Source organism: Gymnodraco acuticeps, unplaced genomic scaffold (genome assembly GCF_902827175.1).
Source record: "Gymnodraco acuticeps unplaced genomic scaffold, fGymAcu1.1, whole genome shotgun sequence".
Lineage (NCBI taxonomy): Eukaryota > Metazoa > Chordata > Actinopteri > Perciformes > Bathydraconidae > Gymnodraco > Gymnodraco acuticeps.
The window spans coordinates 843,152-866,264 of NW_022991642.1; the positions used below are offsets into that span (position 1 = coordinate 843,152).

Below are 23,113 nucleotides of genomic sequence, written 5' to 3' on the forward strand. Positions count from 1 at the left end.
ACTCCACCGGGCAGACGAAGTAACGCCAGCCGGACATCACGTAGGAGAGCTGGGGGAGAACAAGCTTCAAACACTATAACAGTTTATTTCTTGTTAATTTACAACTTTATTATGAGTTATTTCCCAGACTAATACACCCTTCTGCTGGCTTTTAACCGACATAGGCCCCAAAACACTGTGATATCATTATCTATGTGAACATAGAGCCTGGATTATGACCAAACATCACAGGATTTATGTGTCTTGTACGCTGAGTTGATTTTATCCGCTTCACAAATGTTGTCTTAGATGATTGCTTTCCCTTTGATTTAACAGGCACTGATTTTTCTGCTTGAATATTTCTCGCTGTGAAACACTTGAGCTGTGTTTATAAGTGTTTAAATCTGCAGTGTAACTTCCTGTCGTCTCATTAATAAATGTCAGACTTGCAGTGTGGTATAAAAGGCTAATTAAATCAATAAAATGCAGAGCGTTAAATGTGTGCAGCGGGCGACACCATCTGGTCACAACTCTAAATATTTTACCATGTTTATGTGCAAATGAAGAACTCTCACTGGTTCAGAACCTTTTTCCTTAACTGGGTCCCTTTTCTTTTCTGAATTTTGTTATGGGTATTTCACTCTATATCAAATATATAACAATAACAGTGCAGAACATCTCATACACTTCACTATGAATCCAGAACAATACAACTGCAGGAGTTTGGATACAGCGAGATGTTTGCATTCATTTAGAGCAGAATCTAGCAGAGTGGATCGTGCTGTTCATCCTATGTCATCTATATGTAAAGAAAAAGGTCTAAATATTTAAGATAAAGCTGTGAAACAATCTCAACAATTGGCAGCAAAAAAGTAAGGTTTTTTAATTGGAATAAAAGGATACATGTTGTGATAGGAAGTTCTAATATCTTAAGAGAAGAGCTTGAATATTACAAAATAAAAAATACAAACTATTTTGGCTCCTTCCTGTCTTTCTACTGGGTCTTTCTTGGCTTTGTACTGGCTATCTTCTAGCTCTATCCCTGATCATTTTCAGAACCTAAAGGCTCTATACGGGCTATCTTCTGGTTCTCCTCTGGATCCATCCACTATCTCTTGTCGATGTCCAGTGAACTACACTTTTGTTACTGGAGCAGGTAAAGCATACAACAGATACTTTCAGCATTATCGGAGCTCAAAGAAAAAGCTTGGATGAAACACAGCGGACTTCTAATCAATGAACACCCACAACTTAGAAGAAATAAAGTTGGGTTTTATGCATTCTAATATTGCAATGCAAACCCATGATGTAATGAAAGTAATTAAGAATAATTTAATCATTAAATGCTCATTTCAGTAGATTTAATCAAACAAAACATAAACATATTGGACGTGGTCTCAAGACTGTAACCTCTTCACATTCTGTTGAAATAGCCATATCTTACACATTGCTGTTTTGAATCATTACAATGTGGATAACAGTTGAACTGGATGATGTAACATTTATGTCATCTGCTGGAAATAAGACGTATCGCTCTGTTACCGTTGTTTGGACAACAAAAACAGAGTGAAGCTCTCATTTCATAAACAATCTTTGAGTAAAGACACCGTCCTGCAGAGAGCACACAATCCAACAGCACGTTTTTGGTCTAGCATCACTTTACAAAACGTTTGCATTAAGAAATCAGAAATCAGTCAAAGTGACACAGACACATTGGATTAACCTACGGATTAATTTCAGCATCATTTTAATGCCATTGAAGACCACTTTTGACCAGACTACCACACAGGTGAGCCATTTTGCCATTTTTGGCTAACTAGCTCCATATGTTCTGATGTGTGTTCTTGTCATTATCTCCGAGAATTCCTATACTTGAGTGATAATGAGGGCACCCATCGATTCTGTGTCCCCTCACGATGTGAAACGATGGGTTGAGATGTGCAGCAAAGATAAATAATAAGGTTTTATGAGTGAATATCGGTGTAGTCATCTGTTAGCATTTTTTGCTCGTTGCTAATTCAGAAGCTCAGGGTTAGCATTGTGGGGGTTTTTTTGAAAAAAAAATTAAAATGATCAGTTAGATGAGTTTCGTTCCGTTACATGGATATAAAACATTCATAGTTTATTAAATGAATATGCCCTCAGACACTGTTTTCTGCAAGATATTGCAGCAGGCCCCCGGAACCGGGGTCTCTCGGGCTTAACAGGTAACAAGACATAGTCGAGTCAAGGGGTCAAAGAAATGAACATTTGTGATTATTAGCGAATCGGTTGCAGGTGGGTGAAATCAGGCTTAGGGAGTAACGTATTACATGTAACGGCATTAGGTCATCAGGATACAAAATAGGAAAATGTATTCCCTTACAGTTACAGAAGCAAAAACAATCAGATAACAGGTACATTTATGTAAAACAGGGCTCATTAACAGGATAGCAATGATAAAAAACATTTAGAAATAAAGAACAATACATCAAATCATCCTATATCTCTATATGGAAACTTGGAGTCCTCAATCCAAAATAAAAATGGTTCATCAACAGTCAGTAGTTAACGTATCAGAAAATCAGTATAACAAAAACATTAAACATATTGTCCACTTATGTTTATAAAGATGGAGTTCATTTAAGTCGCATAGGAATATTGTGCAACATTGTTAATCCAGTCAGACAGATTTTTCTCATGTGTGAACTGTCATAAGACTTATTCATTGTCCTCCATCAGCTTCTGTTTCCATGTGTTCAGCTGAGCTGATGATTGGAGGCTCTGCCTCTGTTATCCTCAGTTTGAATTTCATTAAGCTGTGAGGACTGACGACCAACACACTTGTGTCTTTTGAAATCATTACGCCATTTAAATATTTTGTCACAAACATTGCAGCTGTATATTTACTCTCCTGTATGGACTCTCATGTGCGTCTTTAAATGTCCACTCTGTGAAAAAGCTTTCTTACAGACTGAGCAGCTGTGTGGTTTCTCTCCTGTGTGGATTCTCATGTGTTTCTTTAAGTCTATATTCCGTGAAAAAGCTTTCTTACAGACTGAGCAGCTGTGTGGTTTCTCTCCTGTGTGGATTCTCATGTGTCTCTTTAAGTCTATATTCTGTGAAAAAGCTTTCTTACAGACTGAGCAGCTGTGTGGTTTCTCTCCTGTGTGGATTCTCATGTGTGTGTTTAAATGTTCAATCCGTGAAAAAGCTTTCTCACAAACTTTGCAGCTAAATGGTTTGTCTCCTGTGTGGCTTATCATGTGTGCCTTTAAATGTCCACTCCGTAAAAAAGCTTTCTCACAAACTGAGCAGCTAAATGGTTTCTCTCCTGTGTGGATTCTCATGTGTGCCTTTAAATGTCCACTCCGTAAAAAAGCTTTCTCACAAACTGAGCAGCTAAATGGTTTCTCTCCTGTGTGGATTCTCATGTGTGCCTTTAACTGTTCACTCCGTAAAAAAGCTTTCTCACAAACTGAGCAGCTAAATGGTTTCTCTCCTGTGTGGATTCTCATGTGTGCCTTTACATTCCTACTCTGTGAAAAAGCTTTCTTATAGACTGAGCAGCTGAATGGTTTATTTTCAATACTACGGCTTGAATCACTGACAGATTCATGTTTATTTTTCAGTGAGTTTGTGCCTGACGCAGGTTCTCTGGTCTTTTTCCAATCAGCACTGTCTTCAGTGTCAGGTTCAGAAGAGTCTCCAGTGTCGTCCTCAGTCTTTGGTTGTAAACTACTCTCTGGATCTGAGTTCCTGGCTGGTTCTGGTCCTCGACAGTCATCTCCATCAGCTTCTGTTTCCATGTGTTCAGTTTGTCTTTGATGAGGCTGTGAGGACTGAGGTTTCTCTTTATCATCTTCACTCTTCACAGAGTCAGGAGTGAAAGTGGACTTGGTGATATCAGCCTCCTCCAGCTCCTGAAGCTGATATCCCTCCTGACTGATCCTGAGTTCCTCCTGTTCCTGCTTAATGTGTGGGAGGGGATCTGGGTCCTCCTGGTCCAGACTGGTGCTCCACTCCTGCTGGTCAGGGAGAACCTCTTCTTTAACCTCCACCAGCAGCTGGACATCTGCAGAAAACAGGAAACGCAGTCAGAAAAAAACTGTTAAGTGTTAGCATTTAAAAATGTAATCACCATTACAATGGGAGATATTTTGAGGCCCTAATTAATGCTTTTGTTTTTACACTTTCATATTATCTTTCTTAGTCCCACCTATTGTATATTTTTGTTGTCTCAATTCACCTTATGTAGCCCAACGCCTTTCCACTTCGAGTTACAAATGAAAAAGGGGGTTTTCTTCTGGTTTAGCACTAGCTGCAATGTAAACAATGAATTGTATTTGGCATCGTTAACAGATACACTACGCCTATAGAATGGTAATACTCTATTACAAATAAAAATCCTGCATTCAAACCTTATTTAAGTAAAAGTACGCAGGTATTAACAGAAATTAACACCTTCTTATGTAAAATAAATTATACTGCTATAACATTTTCCCTGTCAGGGTTTTATTTATGATGTTTCTTGATTATTTGCCAAAAGTATTAAAGTAAAAACAAAAAGTTATAATATAATTAAGAATATAATTAAAAAAAGACAATTTACAAAATACACATCCTGTAACAGTTTTTAGAGTTTAGCAGCCAGGTATATATTGCACAGTTATTAACGGCATAAATATATATTGCACATATAGCACATAGTTGGTTGGTATTCAACCTGTTAACCTGTTAGGCCCCAAGCCTGTTTTTCAGGTTTCAGGCTCGAAAATGACATCTGGCCCCCCTTGTTCGATTTTGACATGTGACATCTCTTTCTGACCGTTAGAGCCAATAGAATCCAAGGGAAATCGTCCCGCACACACTCATGTTAATAAAAAAAAGGTATCGTCTCTGCGCATCCTAGCTTGCAGCAGAGGGGAGAAATATCACTGCTTTCAAGCAACGGAAAAGCTGTTTTATTGCTTATGGATTATCAGAACATTTCAAAGGGGATGCAGTCACATTGGATTAACCTATGGATTAACTACAGCATCGTTTTTATCGTTTTAATGCCATTGAAGACCAGTTTAGACCAGAACAAGACGAAGGTAAGCCATGTTAGCGTTGTGGGCTACCTAGCGCCACTTGTTTTGATGTACGTTTTTGTTGATAACGTCGCCTCGATACATTAATATGCTTTAAGAAAAAACCCGACTACTGTACATCACAGCTCTCTATAGGGTTTCATTTATCTTGTTGGCAGCTCATCCCTTAAAAACAGAAGTCTAAGAGTGATCATAATAACATGAAATATGAAGGGTCTATTTCAAGCTTGTTATGTAAATAAGTTATTAGGCTTTTTTGTATCAACTGTAGAGCTGATGAAAGGGAGTCAGAGGCGGTGTGTTCAGTATGGAACTCCAGACTTTATTTCCCATTAGCATGGTACCTTCACACACTGGTCCGTGTTGCAACACACAATAATACCACAGTGAATTATGTCCCATAATGTGCCCCCACACAAGCACCCCCAGAATTTACCCATAAACAAAGTCTGTGCGGTGAGGAGGAACGACAGGCCGGCCACCACGACTCCTGAGCACAGAAGCCGGGAAAGCAACCACCATAGGGGCGGTCGCCGGAAGAGGCGGAACCTGAACAATGGGTCCCAATTCAGTGACAGGGATTAAGGCCGGGGGACGGCCCCGTCGCGGAGGCCGTGCCAGCACCACCAGCTGGTCCAAATCCAAGTGGGCAGCCTTCACCCGGTCCACCGAGACGCACTCAGCCTTACCACCCAGGTCGACCACCAGGTGTTTGTCCCCGTGTTCCAAAATCCAGAAAGGTCCATCGTAAAGAGGCCGCAGGGGTCCCCTGTGCGCGTCGTGCCGGATGAAGATGTGCCCCGCCGAGCGGAGATCCGCGAGAACCCGGGACACCTGAGTACCATGTTGAGCATTGGGAATCGGAGCAAAAGCCTCAGCGACGTCCGGCAGGCAAACCCGCTGGGCCGACGCCGACCAGGGAGCCGACGTGTTAGGGAGGAAATCCCCTGGAACCCTCAGCTGCTGACCGTAGACCATCTCAGCCGTAGAACACTGCAGATCCTCCTTAGGCAAAGTCCGCAGGTCCAGCATTACCCAAGGCAGTTTGTCGACCCAATTGCCTTCCTTCAGGCCGGCTCGGAGTGCTGCCTTCATGGAGCGATGGAAACGTTCACAGAGGCTGTTAGCCTGAGGGTGATGAAGCTTAACCCCCAAACCACTCGCCACGGCGTTCCAAAGCTCGGACGTGAACTGCGAACCCCGGTCTGAGGAAATGTCAGACGGGGTGCCAAAACGACACTCCCACGTCGCAATGAAAGCCCGGGCTATGTCAGCTGCCGATGTTGACACAAGAGGGACTGCCTCCGGCCAACGGGTCGTCCTGTCCACCATGGAAGGAGAGGAGGGGACCCACCAGGTCGATGTTGACGTGGTCAAACCTCCTCTCTGGCACCGGGAACGACTGGCCGCGGAAGGCCCGTGGAGACGTCGCACAAGAGAGTAATGCCCACGTTACCGAAAACCACGTCCTCCAAGCACAGACCCAAGCTATCCTCTTTCAGGGCCTGGATACCAGGGTCCGTGACCTGGTCCGCCGCCATGCGGGTATAGTCCAGGCCCAGCTGGACGGCCCCGATGACGACCCTGGAGAGGCAATCTGCGACCAGGTTTGATTTGCCAGCCACATACTTAATGTTTGTTGTGAACTCCGAGATGTAAGAAAGCTGCCGCTACTGATGTGCAGACCAAGGCTCCGCCACTTTTGACATGGCGAACGTGAGGGGCTTGTGGTCAACAAACGCCATAAATTCAGGGCCTTCCAGCAAAAAACGGAAGTGCCACACGGCCAGCCAGAGTCCAAGGAGCTCTGGTCAAAAGCGCTGTACCTGCGTTCCCTGGGCATCAGCTGACGGCTGAAAAAGGCGAGTGGCTGATAAGCGCCCTCCACCCACTGCTCATGCACCGCACCAACGGCATAGTCCTATGTGTCTGTGGTAATGGAGATGGGAGCCGTGGACGATGGGTGCGCCAACAGGGCCGCCTGAGCCTGCGCGGTCTTGGCGTCCTTAAAATACAACTCAGCATCCGCCGTCCAGTCGATCTCCTGGATGGGGGCCTTACCCTTCAACGCCTCATACAGCGGCCGCATAATCAATCAATCAATGTTTATTTATATAGCCCAATATCACAAATGTTACATTTGTCTCATTGGACTTTACAGTTTGTACAAACTATCAGTATGACAATACGACACCCTCTGTCCTTAGACCCTCACATCGTACAAGGAAAAACTTCCGAAGAAAACCCACAGTTTAAAGGGAAAAATGGGGGAAACCTCAGGGAGAGCAACAGAGGAGGGATCCCTCTCCCAGGACGGACAGACGTGCAATAGATGCCGTGTGTAAATTGAAAAGATAATACATTTGCAACATAGGTAGTCCAAATGTTTGGAAATGCATGTGTGTATAATAGGAAGATGAATCCACGAGGATATCCATCCAGGACCTATGATCCAGGACCACAGCCACGACTCAAGATCCAGGGCTCGCGATCCAGGACAGAGGAGCGCAGGATCATCCATGACTCCGGATCCCGGCGTATATAGACACCAAAAAGAAAGACATTTGGGGAAGCTGGGTTAATCGGAACATGAGAGTACACAGGTATAGACAGAGAGAAGGAAGAAGTAAGATGTCCCCCGACAAACTAAGCCTATATCAGCAAAACTAGGGGCTGAATCTAATCAGCCCTAACTATAAGCTTTATCAAAAAGGAAGGTCTTAAGCGCACTCTTAAAAACGGATAGGGTGTCTGCCGCCCGAACACAAACTGGAAGCTGATTCCACAAATGTGGAGCTTGATAAGAAAAGGCTCTGGCTCCCATTGTACTTTTAGAGACTCTAGGAACAACCAACAACCCTGCATTCTTGGAACGCAATGCCCTAGTAGGACAGTAGGGTATAATGAGTTCTTTAAGGTAAGATGGCGCCTGCCCATTAAGGGCTTTGTAGGCGAGAAGAAGAATTTTAAATTCTATCCTGTGTTCTATATATATATATATATAATGTGGGCTGCCCGGGCGATGAAACGGTGGTAGAAAGTCACCATCCCCAGGAACTCACGGAGTGACCGGGCTGTGTGCGGGCGAGGAAACCCCGCAACAGCCTCAACCTTCGCCGGCAGGGGTGCTGCACCGCCTTTGGATTGATTATCAACCCGTGTTGGCTGAGCCTCGTGAAAAGGGCTCGGAGGTGTGACAGGTGATCTTCCAACGAAGCGCTGGCGACGAGTATGTCGTCCAGGTAGACGAACATAAACGGCAAGTCCCGCAGCACCGAATCCATCAAGTGCTGGAACGTTTGAGCGGCATTCTTGAGCCCAAAAGGCATCTGCAGGAACTGAGGTTACCTTCTGTAACCCCAGCTTCTATGAGTAAATGGCGCAGCCCTCCAAGGCTATCGCTATTGGGTTATCCCCCTGCGCCCCCGCGCAGCACTGAAACACTTGTAGTCCACGCCCACCCGCTAGGTGGGCCCCACCCTCGGGCATCCTTCCGGTATAAATAGGAAGGGGGCCCGGCAATCTGCTTCCATACAAAATAACTTTTCTTCAGCTATTCGTAGAGCCAGTGGGGCCCAGTGCTTAGAGGGCTGCGCCATTTACTCATAGAAGCTGGGGTTACAGTAGGTAACCTCAGTTATATTTCGTATATGGCTTCGCCCTCAAAGGCTATTGCTATTGGGTTAAGGGCGAAGCATGATATAGTCTGCGCCCCACTGGGTCCGCCCGGCACTAGAAGCACAGACACACCTGCTTAATAACACCCCCCTGCCTGTTGTGCCATGCGTAATGGCGCATCACCATCCCTGGAACATAGCAAAACATGCCTGTCTTCCCGACGGGGTGAAGGCTGAGAACAATACATACCGCCCGCTGTGAGAAAGTAGAGACGAAGGTCCCACCTTGTCCTGCGATCATAGAGGGGGAACAGCAGCTCTCTGCGTATCAGACAGGTAGGGGAGCGCCCTGCTGGATCCCTGACGTCACTCACTCTGACCAGGCACTCCGTACAAAGTGTGTCAGAGGAAAAAGGAACCTCCCTCCTATAATAACGGGGCCGCTCTCCGCGTACCGAGAGGCAGGAGAGAGGCGCACAGCTGGATCCCTGACGTCACTCACTCTGACAGGACACCCAGTACAGGGTGCGTCAGAGAGGAATGGGAGACATCCAGTGTGCGAAAAAGTACACGTCCCACCGTCCGGGACGTGTTATTAACAATATCGGACAAGTAGATCTTTCAATTGACTTGTCCGGCGGACAAGTGACGTTTTTCGCCCTGATTTATTGACAAATTCAGTTTACAAAAGGCAGAACTCATTCGCAAATTCTACGTGTCCGCCATTGTTCGTTTAGAAATGTTAGTTTCGGTTCTGTTTGACGATTCCTAAGGAAATGCATCACGCCGCTTTCTGTACAGAGACGGGAGCGGGGCGGGGTGGAAAGTGTAGCACAGTGGCAGGGTTGGGAAGCAAAACTTGGTTCCGAGTAGGAACAAATAACAATTGTCCGGTCCCGGGATTAATAGGAGTTGTAAGGACAGGAGGCGAGGCCGAGCCCTGCGGACCACAGCTCTCTCTCTCTATGCTCCGTATCAGCTGATCGCTGCACGGTGCAGCTCAGCGTCTCTCTCTCTCTCTTTCTACACACAGCAGATCCGCTGCCCGTTTAACAGCCTCATCTTTGTCAAACTTTCTTATGTTCTTTCTCTAACACGTAATGAAGGTTATTAAGCGTTTTAGCTCCTGTGTTGTTAATATTGACCGCCATTTCCTTTATGAAGTGAAGCAGCCTCCCTGTCTGTGTCCTCGCGCTGTCCTCACATCCTCGGACCCCCAGACTCGGAGGAGCACAGGGATGTCAGTATTGTTTATGAAGCAGGGTATAGAAAGTACATTATTGAAATGAAAATACTATTTATTTACTTTTACAAACAGTGAGCAGCTGAGCAGCTGCAGCATGTGTATTGCAGGACATGTGTAAGCGTGCAAGCGTCTTTGAGTTGTAGAAAAGCGCTAGGCCTATAGGCTATAAATATAATAATATTATTATTATTATTAGGTTATGTCCTACACGTATGTGTTGGACATGTGTGGTTGGACTCTGTCTCACAGGCAGGTTGCACTGTAACATCAGAGGACACTGGGCCAATTGTACATTCTCAAACTGCACCACTTAGAACTAACTAAACAATGCAGAGATTATTTTTATATAATTGTATTCAATAACCGTAAGAAATTAAACAGTATGAAGTGATTTGTAAATAGGAATACAGATTTGACTTAATGTTTTCAAAAATATATTTTTCTCCCAGTTTGTCATGGGACTTATTTTTACCCTCTCAAAGAACCGGAATTGAGAACCGAAAATAACCGGAATCGAAAAGCAGAACCGGAATCGTTAAAATCCAAACGATACCCAACCCTATGTGTGATCCATTAAAATCTTACCACTCACTTACGTTAGCGGTGTCGTAAAAACCGTGGGAAAATGTAAAATACGATGACGAAGAAGAAGATTCCAGTGGCCCCAATTTTTGTCAATTCTGGACCAGTGACAAATTTATTCGGACAAGTAAATTGCCAAATTCACTTGTCCATGGACAAGTACTCTCTAAAAACTTTTTCTCACACTGACATCCCTCAAATAAAAATAAATAAATGAACAGGGGAAGACCAAGATGCAGCAGTGCAAATATCTTCCACTGACATCCCTCCGTGCAACGCCGTGGAGGAGGAAATTCCTCTGGTGGAGTGCGCCTTGATATTCTCCAGGGGCTCCACCCCAGAGGAGACATATGCCTGTGACACAGCCTCACACAGCCAGTGTGACAGCCGTTGTGCCGACAGAGGCTGCCCGATTGAGCGCTCTCTATAGTGCACAAACAGGCGCTGAGAACGGCGCCAGGCCGCCGTGCGCGCCACATAGCAAGACAGCGCGCGCATAGGACAGAGGAGATGAGACGTGGCTTCTTCCTCCGACCTGTAAGGAGGGGGGAATAAGCCAGCCAGGGTGATCACTATTGACCTAAAAGAGTTGTGATGACCATAGGCATGAAGCCGGGTTAGGGCGTAAAACAGCTGAACCTGCCATCTCCTTGGATCCGGAGACATGACGGAGCCACAGAGAGAGCAGACAAATCACTCACCCTTTTCTCTGATAGAGCCAAAAGCAGTACTACTTTGGCTGAATACAGTTTAAGGGGAACCTGCTCAGGTTCAAATGGGGCTTTGCTTTAGTGCGCGTAACACCAAAGCCAAATCCCACTGAGGCGCCAGTGTGCGTGACACAGGTCACAGTCTCCATACTCCTCGCATACAACGGCTGCTGCGTTCTGTGAGCCCCTCTGTTCATTTCGCCGGGAATATACATTGCTCTGATGGAGAGCAACGTGTATGTGTGTGTGCGCGCGCCCATAACAGCAGCCGCCTGGCTGCGTTCAGAAGCTGCGCAGATCGTACTCCTCGCTGGCGATTGAGGTAGGCTGCTTCCATAGCCGTGGCCTGTTGTCTGTGTAAATCAACACATGTTTGATTGTACAGCAACGGGGCGACTCCCCCGTTCTTTTCAGAGATTTAGAAAAATAGCGGGGGCAAAAACCACGCAAGACACTGTTCCTGGGATGACAGGAGTGTCTCTTGTATCCCATGGAACTGCTGGGGGGAGAGGCTTCTCTGTGATGTGCCGTAATGATCATCATGGTGACGAGCCACGCCATCGCCGCCGCATGCCCGTGAGGCAAAAGGGCTGCGAGGGAGTTTCCACATGCTGCATTTCACTCCGTCTCTCAACATGAGGCGCGTACACGCCCAGGGGATGAGAGGTGTGTGTATGCTGTCCACACGAGGTGTTATAACGGTGCTCGTAGATTTATTATGACCGTGTGTAGGAGGCATATCTGGGACCGAGGAATGCCGCGAGCTCTGCAGTTTATAAACCAATCGGTTAAAAACAGCAGGCTTCTGCAGCGAATTAACCACCTCTGGAGACTCCACCTGTGGAGGAGACCCAGGGGGATCCCCATGTGACCAGCTGACGCCAACGCCGAGCAGCTGGGTCACGGAGAGGATTGTGTGGGTTGTGACATGCCGGAGGAGAGCTGTCAGTTTCTCCACTCGCTGCCGCGAGAGCCGCGCTCTGCTGGCTGAGTTTAATTCCACTCCAGATAAACGTTTGTCTGAGAGGGAAGAGGACAGCTCTTCTTCCAATTTATTATGAAACCTAGGCTTTGACAGATGCGATACGAGATGTATCGTCTGTAAAGCGACTTCCTCCCTGGAGCGAGCCAGCAAATAGCAGGTCGTCCAGAGAAAACCACACTCTCATCCCTCCTCTGTGTAGTGGCTCCAGCCTTCTCTACACAAAAATGGGAGGAGCCAGGGAATATCCGAACGGCAGACGATTGTCTGGTCTGATATTCCCTGAAATGGAAAACGCAGACATTTCCTGTGTTTTGGGATGATGGGTACGTGGAAGTATGCATCCTTCAGGTGGAAGTGAACCAGTCGACCTGGTGAACACATTCCAGCACCTGTTTGATCGTCAGCATGTGGAATACTGACAGATCGAGGACGTCTCATTGCCCCAGTCTTTTTCGGGATTAGAAAAATAACGGGAGTGAAAACCCCTGATTTTCCTCCCTTTGAGGAACCCTGGAAATATCCTCTTTCAACAGGAGTTCCAGCAGCGCTGAATGGAGCGCAAGACACTGTTCCTGGGATGACAGGAGTGTTTCTTGTATCCCATGGAACTGCGGGTGAAGAGGCTTCTCTGAGATATGCTGTAATGGTCGTCATGGTGACGAGCCACGCCCTCGCCGCTTGCGCTTCTTGAGGCGAAAGGGCTGCGAGGGAATCTCCACACGCTGCATTTCACTCTGGCTCTCATCATGAGGTGCGTACACACTCAGGGGATGGATGGAGGTATGTGCAGTGCTGTCCACACGAGGCGTTATAACGGCGCTCATGGGTTATTATGACCGTATGTAGGAGGCGTATCTCGGACAGAGGAATGCCGCGAGCTCTGCAGGTTATTAACCGAAGGTTAAAACCAACAGGCTTCTGCAGGGAGCCCTGCTGTCTACTTAAACAGATTAGTGGCAGCTGGCTTAATTACCGGCTATGCTTCCTCGGAGGATCTCGCGGAGCAGACCAGGAGCGGGGGAGCCTCACTCCCCTTTGACTCGTCGCCGGGAGACCCTGTCTCTGGGGTGGTGGGGGAGCGGAGACGTGGGACGGAACCCCTGCAGCCGCCGAAGGGCGAGTCTTGCTGTGGCGTCTCTCCGCTTGCGGCCTCCTGTGGCCGGCGTGGAGGCCGCAGCTGCTGCGAGCGTTGGTGCCGCTGTGGGCGCTCAGCAGGCTGGAGCTAACTGTACATGCTGGTGAATGCCGTCCGCCTGTTCCGCGGCCGTCTTCATGGACTCCACCATGGCGTGGAACTGGGGTCCGGGCTGATTAGAGAGTCCAGTAGCACTTTTCTGGCCGTCTCCGTAACAGACGCCTGCTTCCGCCAGAGGTGGCACTGGATCTGTGTCACCCACGCGGAAATCCTCGCGTGGGAGACAGTAACGGACGCGCACAGAATGAGCGCCGTGCTGGCCGCCTTGCTGATTTCCTCTGCCTCGGTGGTGGATCGCTCTACCAGTGTCACCACCGAGTTGGAGAGCAGCGCAATGTTATTCGCCACCGCGCTGTGGTGACGGAGAGGGGGAAAGCATGTTCGGCCGCCAAGATGGCACCCTGCTCCGACTCTGTCTCCCCCGTCCGTGGGAGAGGAGGGAGGGGAGAACCGAACGGTGAACCGTGGAAGGAGGCGGCGCAGGAGTTGCTTTTCTTCGGACTCCTGCCCGGCACTCGGCCCCAGGGACACGAGGACCCGTCCGCGGCTCGTAAGCCTGGCCACAAGAGCGTCCGCTCTCCGCTTCCTGTCGCCCGAGGGGAGAAGGGCGCAGTGTGTGCATGCTACCTGCTGGTTAAGAGCCGCGTACACGTGCTCCGACTCCAGGCAGGATTCGCATACTGCTTTTATCTCTGCTGGTCATAACTCATTATGAACCCAGAGCCACATGAGGGACAATCACGGACGCAGTTGTTGCTCATGATGATTCTCAATTGCTGTGCTTTAGTACTGTGCTGGTTGCTGAAGAAAAGAGGGAGAAGATTGCCGGGGCCCCTTCCTATTTATACCGGAAGGAGGCCCGAGGGTGGGGCCCACCTAGCGGGTGGGCGTGGACTACGAGTTTTTCAGTGCTGCGCAGGGGCGCAGGGGGATAACCCAATAGCGATAGCCTTCGAGGGCGAAGCCATATACGAAATAGAACTCGAACAACCCAAACAGCGTTATCACTGCCGTCTTGGGAATGTCCAGGGATACCTGGTGGTATCCACGCACCAGGTCCACTTTAGAAAAAACCAGCGTACCGGCCTGAATGTGCGGCACCGGGTAGTCATGGCGTTGTTGAGACGGCGGTAATCCCCACACGGGCGCCAACCGCCTTTCAGCTTGGGAACGATGTGCAGAGCAGAGGCCAAAAGACTGTTAGACCAGCGGATGATACCCAGGTGTTCCATGGTCGAAAACTCCACCCTCGCTACTGCAAGCTTAAAAGGGTTCAACTGCAGGGCCCTGGCGTAGACTGGGGGACCTTCGGTGGTGACGTGGTGAGCGCAGAGAAAGTGGGCAGCGTCAGTTCTGGAAATTCAGCCAACAGCCTGAGAAAACTGTCCGCCCCCGACAGCGAGCCTGAAAGCCTGTCGTACGCCACCTTGCCAAGAGTACACACAAGGTAGGAAAACCTCAAGGCATCAACCAAGCGTTTATTTTTAACGTCCACCAGGAGTCCGTGAGCACCTAAAAAGTATGCCCCGAGGAGGGGAAAATAAATGTCTGCCGTCACAAAATCCCAGCTGAAACCGCTGTCCTCCAATACACAACAGTGTTTCCCCTAGGTTTACTGCCTTGGCAGGGTAATGCCCGAATTTTTGTTATCCTCTGGAGCAGAGAGAGGAGCTGTGGATTATTGGATTACTGATATCGTACAGTAACAAAGTATTTGTACATTAGAAAGTAATAAAGTACAGTGTTACACTGTACTTTATTACTTTTATTCAAACTGTATTCCCTTCTTATCATGTAGCCTACACTTCTTCCTTTCATTGATACATTTAAATCACCTGACTGACTACAGCATATAACATACCTGCTGCAACCCTGTGCTGCTGCTGCTGCTGCTGCTTCTCTCTGCCTCATCCTCTATTGCTGGAGGCAGCTCCACCTCATCTGATCTCTAATATGAAAGCAATCGTGTTATGATCATATTGAGCTATTGGTGTGAGTCTAACATTAAACAAACAGTCTGTTTGTCATACATTGCTGACGATACATTTTAAGAGGCAATTTGTTGAGTTACTGCCGCTAAATGCCGGTAGCATCAAGCTAGCAAATCCTGCATTAGCCTCACATCAAGAGGTGTAGACAGAACGTCCAATTATCCTGAGCTAATTTACTGAATAAACCAACTCACATCTCCCGTCTTTTTTTTCACCCAACTCATTAGACTATTCTTCTGCTGGCGCTTCCTTGTTGTTTTCTGTGAAATTCAATACTGTAGTTCAAAACCGCGGTACCTGCTCACCATCTGTGAGCTATTTTTAGAATGCGCACGCTACGTTCTTTGTCACGTTCGTTGTTGCGTTCGTGCGCGTCCACCTGGGCAGGCTGTGTGTGTCCTTCTCCCGTGACGATAACGGCTTGAGGTTAAAAAATAATAAACAAATGTGAAACTGGACACACACACACACGGCCAGACAGCAGAGCTCGGGGCAATAATGCAGATTTGTTTGACTTTTTTACACTTTGTTCTTCTCCTCCTTTCCTCCGCTCTTGTCTCTGATTGTGAGTGTGTGCATTCGTGTGTGTGTGTGGGGGGGGAGCGGAAACAGAAACAGAGCGGAGGGAGAATGTGAATACGCAAAGCAGTGGACACTGAAACATGCACATACATTGGATAAATAACATAGGTGTTTAGTTTATTTAATAAAAGAGCACATGTTCAATGTGAAAAGTGACCGTAGATGGATTACTTCAGTTGCAATTTGGTGCTTTATATATATGTTTTAAATTAAAAAAATAAAAATTAAAAACACCTTGAATTTCAGGCGGGGCGCGGAGCCTCGCCAAGACATAGGGGAAACACTGCACAAACACATAGGCCTCACGCCGTACGTGCGGATGGGGCCGCCATTAGCCGTCGTCAACCGCGGCCCGTGTCCCCCTCGAGCGACGTCCTCCCTCGACGCAGGAACCACACTCCGTTGAGCGCCTGTGTCACAAAGAAACAAGCTTCCTGAGACACTGTCGCTAACGAAGAGAAGCCTGCTCGTGCCGCCAACGCTCAGGGCCACTACTGAGCACCGGCTCTCCCGTTTCCCGGAGGTTTATAACTGCAGGGAGCGATGCACTTCTTCGCCCTGGCCCCGAACCGTGCGTGGTAAAAACACTCCTGTGTCCCCACACCGGCTTGGCACCGTCGCGGCCAGCCCCCCCCCCCAAGCTTTCTTAACTGGTGAGGGGGCACTGAGCGCCACAGCTAGCGCCTCTGCACAGGTCTGCTGGGTAGCCAGGAAAAAACGGTCGGCCTCTTCAGCCAAGGCGCGGGGTTCAGTAATGGACGTGTTGGCTAGCGCTGTCTGAACCCGGGAAGGCAAGTGGCGCAGGAACGTCTCCTTAAACAAAATCTGGGGATCCTCCCCCCCACCGCAGATTCAGCATTTTCTCCATGAGCTGAGATGGCTTGCTGTCTCCTAGGCCTTGAATGTCAAGAATCTGGCGGGCCCTAAGCTAAATGTCTTAAGGAGAAGGGCCTTAATCGCCTCACATTTGCATTGGCGTGGGGGGTCTGCAATAAATCTAACCAAGCTGGACGATGTGGAGCTTCCCAGCACTGCTACCACGTGAAAATATTTCAGGTCCGCGTCACGGACCTGTCGGCAGGCAAAGTGTGCCTCCACGTGTGTGAACCAATCTGCAGCGGCATGCTCCCAAAACTCCGGCAGTTTAACATAAACATCGCGATCAGCCATGTTCATTAAGTCTTCGGAATCTATCACGAAAATGTCAAGGTCACCAGTGTAGAGCCGATGAAAGGGAGTCAGAGGCGGTGTGTTCAGTATGGAACTCCACACTTTATTTTCCATTAGCATCAAGACAAGGTACTTACCTTTTCTTGTACTTACATCTGCTTGCTAATACATGTCAAGCTAGTATGACAACCTACACACGGTACCTTCACTCACTGGTCCGTGTTGCAACAACAAATAATACCACGGTGAATTATGTCCCATAATGTGGCCCCACACAACTAAGATTTGTTAGAAAATGTTAACATGAATTGACTGAATTAATTGTTTTAAGTGGGCTAATTAACACATTAATACTACTGTGTAATATACGTGTACATATATATGTAATTAGTACAATATAAGAAAAGCACAACTTTTATTTGTGGGCCATATTTAAAATTATACTTTTTGAATTAGCTGAGGGGCAATTCAAAATGGCCAGCGGGCCGCATTGGCCCCCGGGCCGTAGTTTGGACACCCCTGGTTTAAAGTGTTAATTAAGAGTAAAGGGAACAGACCTGCTCTGTGTATCCGAAGCTCAGGCTGTAAAACAGCGTCCAGTAGTTTCTGGAGTCTCTCGTTCTCCTCTTTGGAAAGAGACAGCTCCTCCTCGAGTTCTGCTATCGTTTTTTCAAACAGAGCAAATATCTCTTCAGCAGCAGCAGTGAGTCGCTGCTTCTTCAACGACAGCAGCATTTTGACTTTACTCATGTTTAATAGATCACCTTTTCCTGCAAACTCCGTTAAACACACCGTTTCTCTCTCCATCAAACTCTCAATCTGACTAGTGTTGCTAACGTGTTTCCAGCTAGCATGCTAAGCTAGCTCCTATAGTCCGAGCTAAACGCTCCAGAAAAAAGAGCACCGAGTCCATTCAGAGGTTTATCCAGACACACAGATGATGGATCAGTAGTGCTGGAGCTCACACACACTTTATCGGAACACAGAGAGAGAGAGAACCGTAGCGACGAGACGCCTCCTCGATCCAGGTTAGAAAGAGATTACTTCTTCTTCTTCTCTTGCTTTTGGCGGATTGCAAACAACTTAAAAAGGTGCATACCGCCACCTACTGTACATGAGTATGAATCATCACATCATTCCAACTCTTTAACTTGTGCTCTAATCAAAATTAAATTAAAATAAATCAATAAATCAATAAAACCATGAAATAAATAAAACAAATCTATGTTCTTTCCTGACCTGATGTTACATTATTTTTCCTACCCCAGTTTCACTCAAGAATTTAAACAGTGACTTTCTGGTAGCTCTTACTCCCTCTCCTTTTGTTCCCAAAACACCAACCACACTCCATTCCCTCTCTGCCTCTAAGACTTTATTCTTTAATTGTTCTCTTTCCGCTTTATAGATGTCACAATGTAACAATATATGTTCTACATCTTCTTTTACTGCACAGTTCGCACACTTGTAACTGTCACTTTTCCCCATGATATACAGCGTACTATTCAATGCTGTGTGATTTATTCTGAGTCTAGCCATCATGATTTCCTCCCTTCTGTTTCTTTCTTTATAAATATTAATTGTAATTGTCTTTTGAACTTTATGATACTCTTTGCCTTTCTGGTCTTTCTCCCACCTTTTCTGCCAGATCTCCATCCCTTTCTTCTTAATGACTGCTTTTCCTTCTCCTTTTCCAAGTTGAACTGGTAATGTTATTTGCTTTTGTACTGCACTTTTTACTTATTTATCAGCACACTCGTTCCCTTCCACCCCCTCATGTGCAGGCACCCAGCAGAACTGCAGATCTATACCCGCTCTGTGAAGTCTTAACAGGCTATGATTCAGTTATATGAGAATGTCTTCTCTGGTAGTTGTTGTTGTTGATTGTATGCTTTGTAATATGGACAATGAATCTGTGCATATAACCACCCTATCTGGTCTGACCTCTTCAACCCACTGTAATCCTATTATTACAGCAAGCATTTCTGCTGTGTACACTGATAATTGATCAGATGCTCTTTTTAAAATAGATATTTTGAAGTCTGGGATGTATATGCCAACTCCAACACACTCTTCCTTGTTCTTAGAACCATCTGTATACATTTGTAGGAAATTGTAGTACTTTTCGTTCAGATACATACTTGTTTTAATTCCCACTCCATTTATTTGCCACTCTTTTTTCCTTTCTAAAATACTCATATCTATGTTAGCTTCTGGGAACAGCCATGGGGGAACACTGCTAAATGGGATTGCTTTGGCAAACGTGAAATTCTCCACTCCATATGCCCTCGTTCTTTCCTTACTTGTCCATCCAAACCCACGTCCCTTTTTTTTGCATATTCCCAGCAAATCTGTAATATTCTGTTTGAAATATTTCCCTCTCCATTTCCTTGTACCCTGATCCAGTATGACAAAGAGCACGTTTCTCTCTTCTGATCTCCAGAGGCGTCTCTCCTGCTTCTATCAGAACTGCATTGATAGGGGATGACTTTATCGCTCCAATACACAGCCGCAATGCTTTATATTGTATTCTATCTATTTTTAAAAGCGATGTTTTTGCTGCTGCTCTATACACTATACAACCATAGTCTATTGTGGACCTCATAATTGATCTGTAAATGTCTATTAATGCTTGTTTATCTGCGCCCCAGTTGCATCCAGCTACAGCTCGCCATAAATGTAATACTTTTTTGCATTTTGTTTCCACTTGATTAATATGCATTTTCCATGTATATTTGCTATCAAACCACAGTCCTAGGTATTTGAACTCATTCACCTTTGTCATTCGACGATCCTATAGTGTTAGCTGTTGGCCATCAATCTTGCGTTTGTTTGTAAATACCATGTAGCATGACTTGCTTTCTGACATTTTGAATCCCCAGTTATATGACCACCTCTCCACTTTTTTAATCGCTCTAGCTATATTCTCCATTACGTATGGGAAATTTCTTCCTCTCATCCAAATAGCCCCATCATCTGCGCACAGAGCCGATTGTATGCATGTGTCTAAGCATGTCAATATATCATTAATCATGCATGATGTTAAATAATATTGGACTGACTGCACTCCCTTGGGGGATTTAATTTAATTTCAAACCTTTATTTATACAGATAAATCCCATTGAGATCATTGATCTCTTTTCCAAGGGAGACCTGCTCAAGTAGTTCCACATGAAACATAAAAACATAAATAGAACAACAAAAGGACATCATACAGCATCATTTACATAATTATCCACATATCCACGTGCTCGGAACCTATTTTGTTCATATTATATATGCTTCCGTTAGGCAATATTATAAGGAATCATTCTGTAAACTTTCATTGTTATGCGGATGATACTCAACTGTATTTATCAATCAAGGCTGATGAAATTAATCATCTAAATAAAATTCAAGACTGCCTCAAGGACTTAAAAACGTGGATGACCTTACATTTTTTTATGTTAAACACGACCAAAACTGAAGTTATTGTACTTGGCCCGAAGAATCTACGAAATAAATTATCTAAAAATATACTAACTATGGATGGCATTAATTTGGCCTCCAGTGAGACTGTAAGGAATCTTGGTGTTATATTTGATCAGGATTTATCCTTTAACGCCCACATAAAATCAATTTCAAGGACCGCCTACTTCCATCTACGTAACATTGCAAAAATCAGACATATCTTGCCTCAAAACGATGCAGAGAAACTAGTCCATGCATTTGTTACTTCAAGGCTGGATTATTGTAACTCTTTATTATCAGGGTGTACCAAGAAGTCAGTCAAGTCGCTTCAGCTGATTCAAAATGCTGCAGCTCGTGTACTAACCAGAGTTAGGAAAAGGGACCACATTACTCCTGTTCTGGCTGCCTTACACTGGCTCCCTATAGAACACAGGATATAATTGAAAATTCTTCTTCTCGCCCTTAATGGACAGGCGCCATCTTACCTTAAAGAACTCATTATACCCTACTGTCCTATTAGGGCATTGCGTTCCAAGAATGCAGGGTTGTTGGTTGTTCCTAGAGTCTCTAAAAGTACAATGGGAGCCAGAGCCTTTTCTTATCAAGCTCCACATTTGTGGAATCAGCTTCCAGTTTGTGTTTGGGCGGCAGACACCCTATCCGTTTTTAAGAGTGCGCTTAAGACCTTCCTTTTTGAAGCTTATAGTTAGGGCTGATTAGATTCAGCCCCTAGTTTTGCTGATATAGGCTTAGTTTGTCGGGGGACATCTTACTTCTTTCTTCTCTCTGTCTATACCTGTGAACTCTCATGTTCCGATTAACCCAGCTTCCCCAAATTTCTTTCTTTTTGGTGTCTATATACGCTGGGATCCGGAGTCATGGATGATCCTGCGGTCCTGTGTCCTGCATCGCGAGCCCTGGATCTTGAGTCGTGGCTGTGGTCCTGGATCATAGGTCCTGGATGGATATCCTCGTGGATTCATCTTCCTATTATACACACATGCATTTCCAAACATTTGGATTACCTATGTTGCAAATGTATTATCTTTTCAATTTGCACACGGCATCTATTGCACTTCTGTCCGTCCTGGGAGAGGGATCCCTCCTCTGTTGCTCTCCCTGAGGTTTCTCCCATTTTTCCCTTTAAACTGTGGGTTTTCTCCGGAAGTTTTTCCTTGTACGATGTGAGGGTCTGAGGACAGAGGGTCTAAGGACAGAGGGTCTAAGGACAGAGGGTGTCGTATTGTCATACTGATATTCTGTACAAACTGTGAAGTCCACTGAGACAAATTTAACATTTGTGATATTGGGCTATATAAATAAACATTGATTGATTTATTGATTACTTTGTGAGAGTGCTGTTGCGCAATCGACGGCTTTTTTACGCAGCGTGGTCTGCCTGCGCTCCATTTGTTTGATGTGTATTTTCAACCCTGTCTCCTAAAAATGACGTTCCCACAGAACTAAACTGCATTCTCAATTACGTTTAGCTAGAAACGTATTTTCTCCCACGTTACGTTTGTTATGAATGTATCTCAAATAAGTTTATTTTCTACATATCTTCTAGATATGTCCTTTGTGTTTTGAAGGTTTTCAACCTGATGAAAATTCTTGGAGTTGTCTTTTAAAAATAAAGACAAAAAAGAACAAAATCCGAGTTTTCCAAGCGTCCTCTGTTGCCCTGCAGCCTCTCAATTTCGGGCTAAATCACTATGTACATGCCAAAACCCTGAAGAACTTGACAAACACCGTTTCTAAACATCTTCTGAAATGTACAATATAGTCCCTTTGAAAAGGTTTTTTCACAGTCAATAAATACTTTAAGAAGTTAAGACATGAAATGACATTAATAAAATGATGGAGTGAAAGTGGAAAAGGGAGAAAAGGAAGAGTCTATACATTCATTATCGCTTTAGAAATTGATTGCCATAATGAAGCAAATGTTGTTACAAAAAAGTGAGTAAATTGCTTAAACATATACAGCTTTACAGAGGACAGAACCCAATAAAATGGATATTTCAAATGGCAAATAATTTCCCAAAGGATTACGTGAAGCAGTCACAGATAATAACACAAACGTACGCTGTTTTTTATTTATTTTTAAGAATAGCATTTAGATACTTAACTTCACATTTATGCTACACTGACACTGTATGATTGTTCATATTGCTATTTTGTCCTTTACAAATAAACACAGCATTTCTATAGCCAGGGTTACATTTACACGGAAGGTACTTCATTTGGCTTTCACTGACGAAGATAAATGATATCTTTTCTGATTGGATGGAAACAAAAGGATGGATCTGCACAGACATGATGGACAACCTGATGTGATTGGATGATTATGGTAACATATAAGAGCCTTTATCTGTATCCAACCAGAGTGGGACCCACGTACACTGAATACAGATGTTTGTTCCCAAAATAACCCAGAAAGATGTGACCATTTGTTGATGAACTTAGCAATATTACTTTGTACCAGTTGTTGGCCTTTTTGGAAGTTTTGAAGCACAAGCCAAACCTGCTTTCCCTTTCTT

The 23,113-nt window shown here is 45.5% G+C and overlaps 1 protein-coding gene and 1 pseudogene across 1 annotated transcript; one reads left to right on the forward strand and one right to left on the reverse strand.

The window, feature by feature from the left end:
* Positions 1–23,113, forward strand: part of LOC117534283 — an 865,641-nt pseudogene that overhangs the window by 274,739 nt on the left and 567,789 nt on the right.
* Positions 1,250–17,797, reverse strand: LOC117534302 (zinc finger protein 79-like). The gene is made up of 2 exons (XM_034198509.1): positions 17,687–17,797; positions 1,250–4,033 (listed from the first exon to the last, which is right to left on the reverse strand). The coding sequence occupies exon 2, from the start codon at positions 3,765–3,767 to the stop codon at positions 2,865–2,867; it is 903 nt and encodes a 300-aa protein (XP_034054400.1). The 5' UTR covers positions 3,768–4,033; positions 17,687–17,797; the 3' UTR covers positions 1,250–2,864.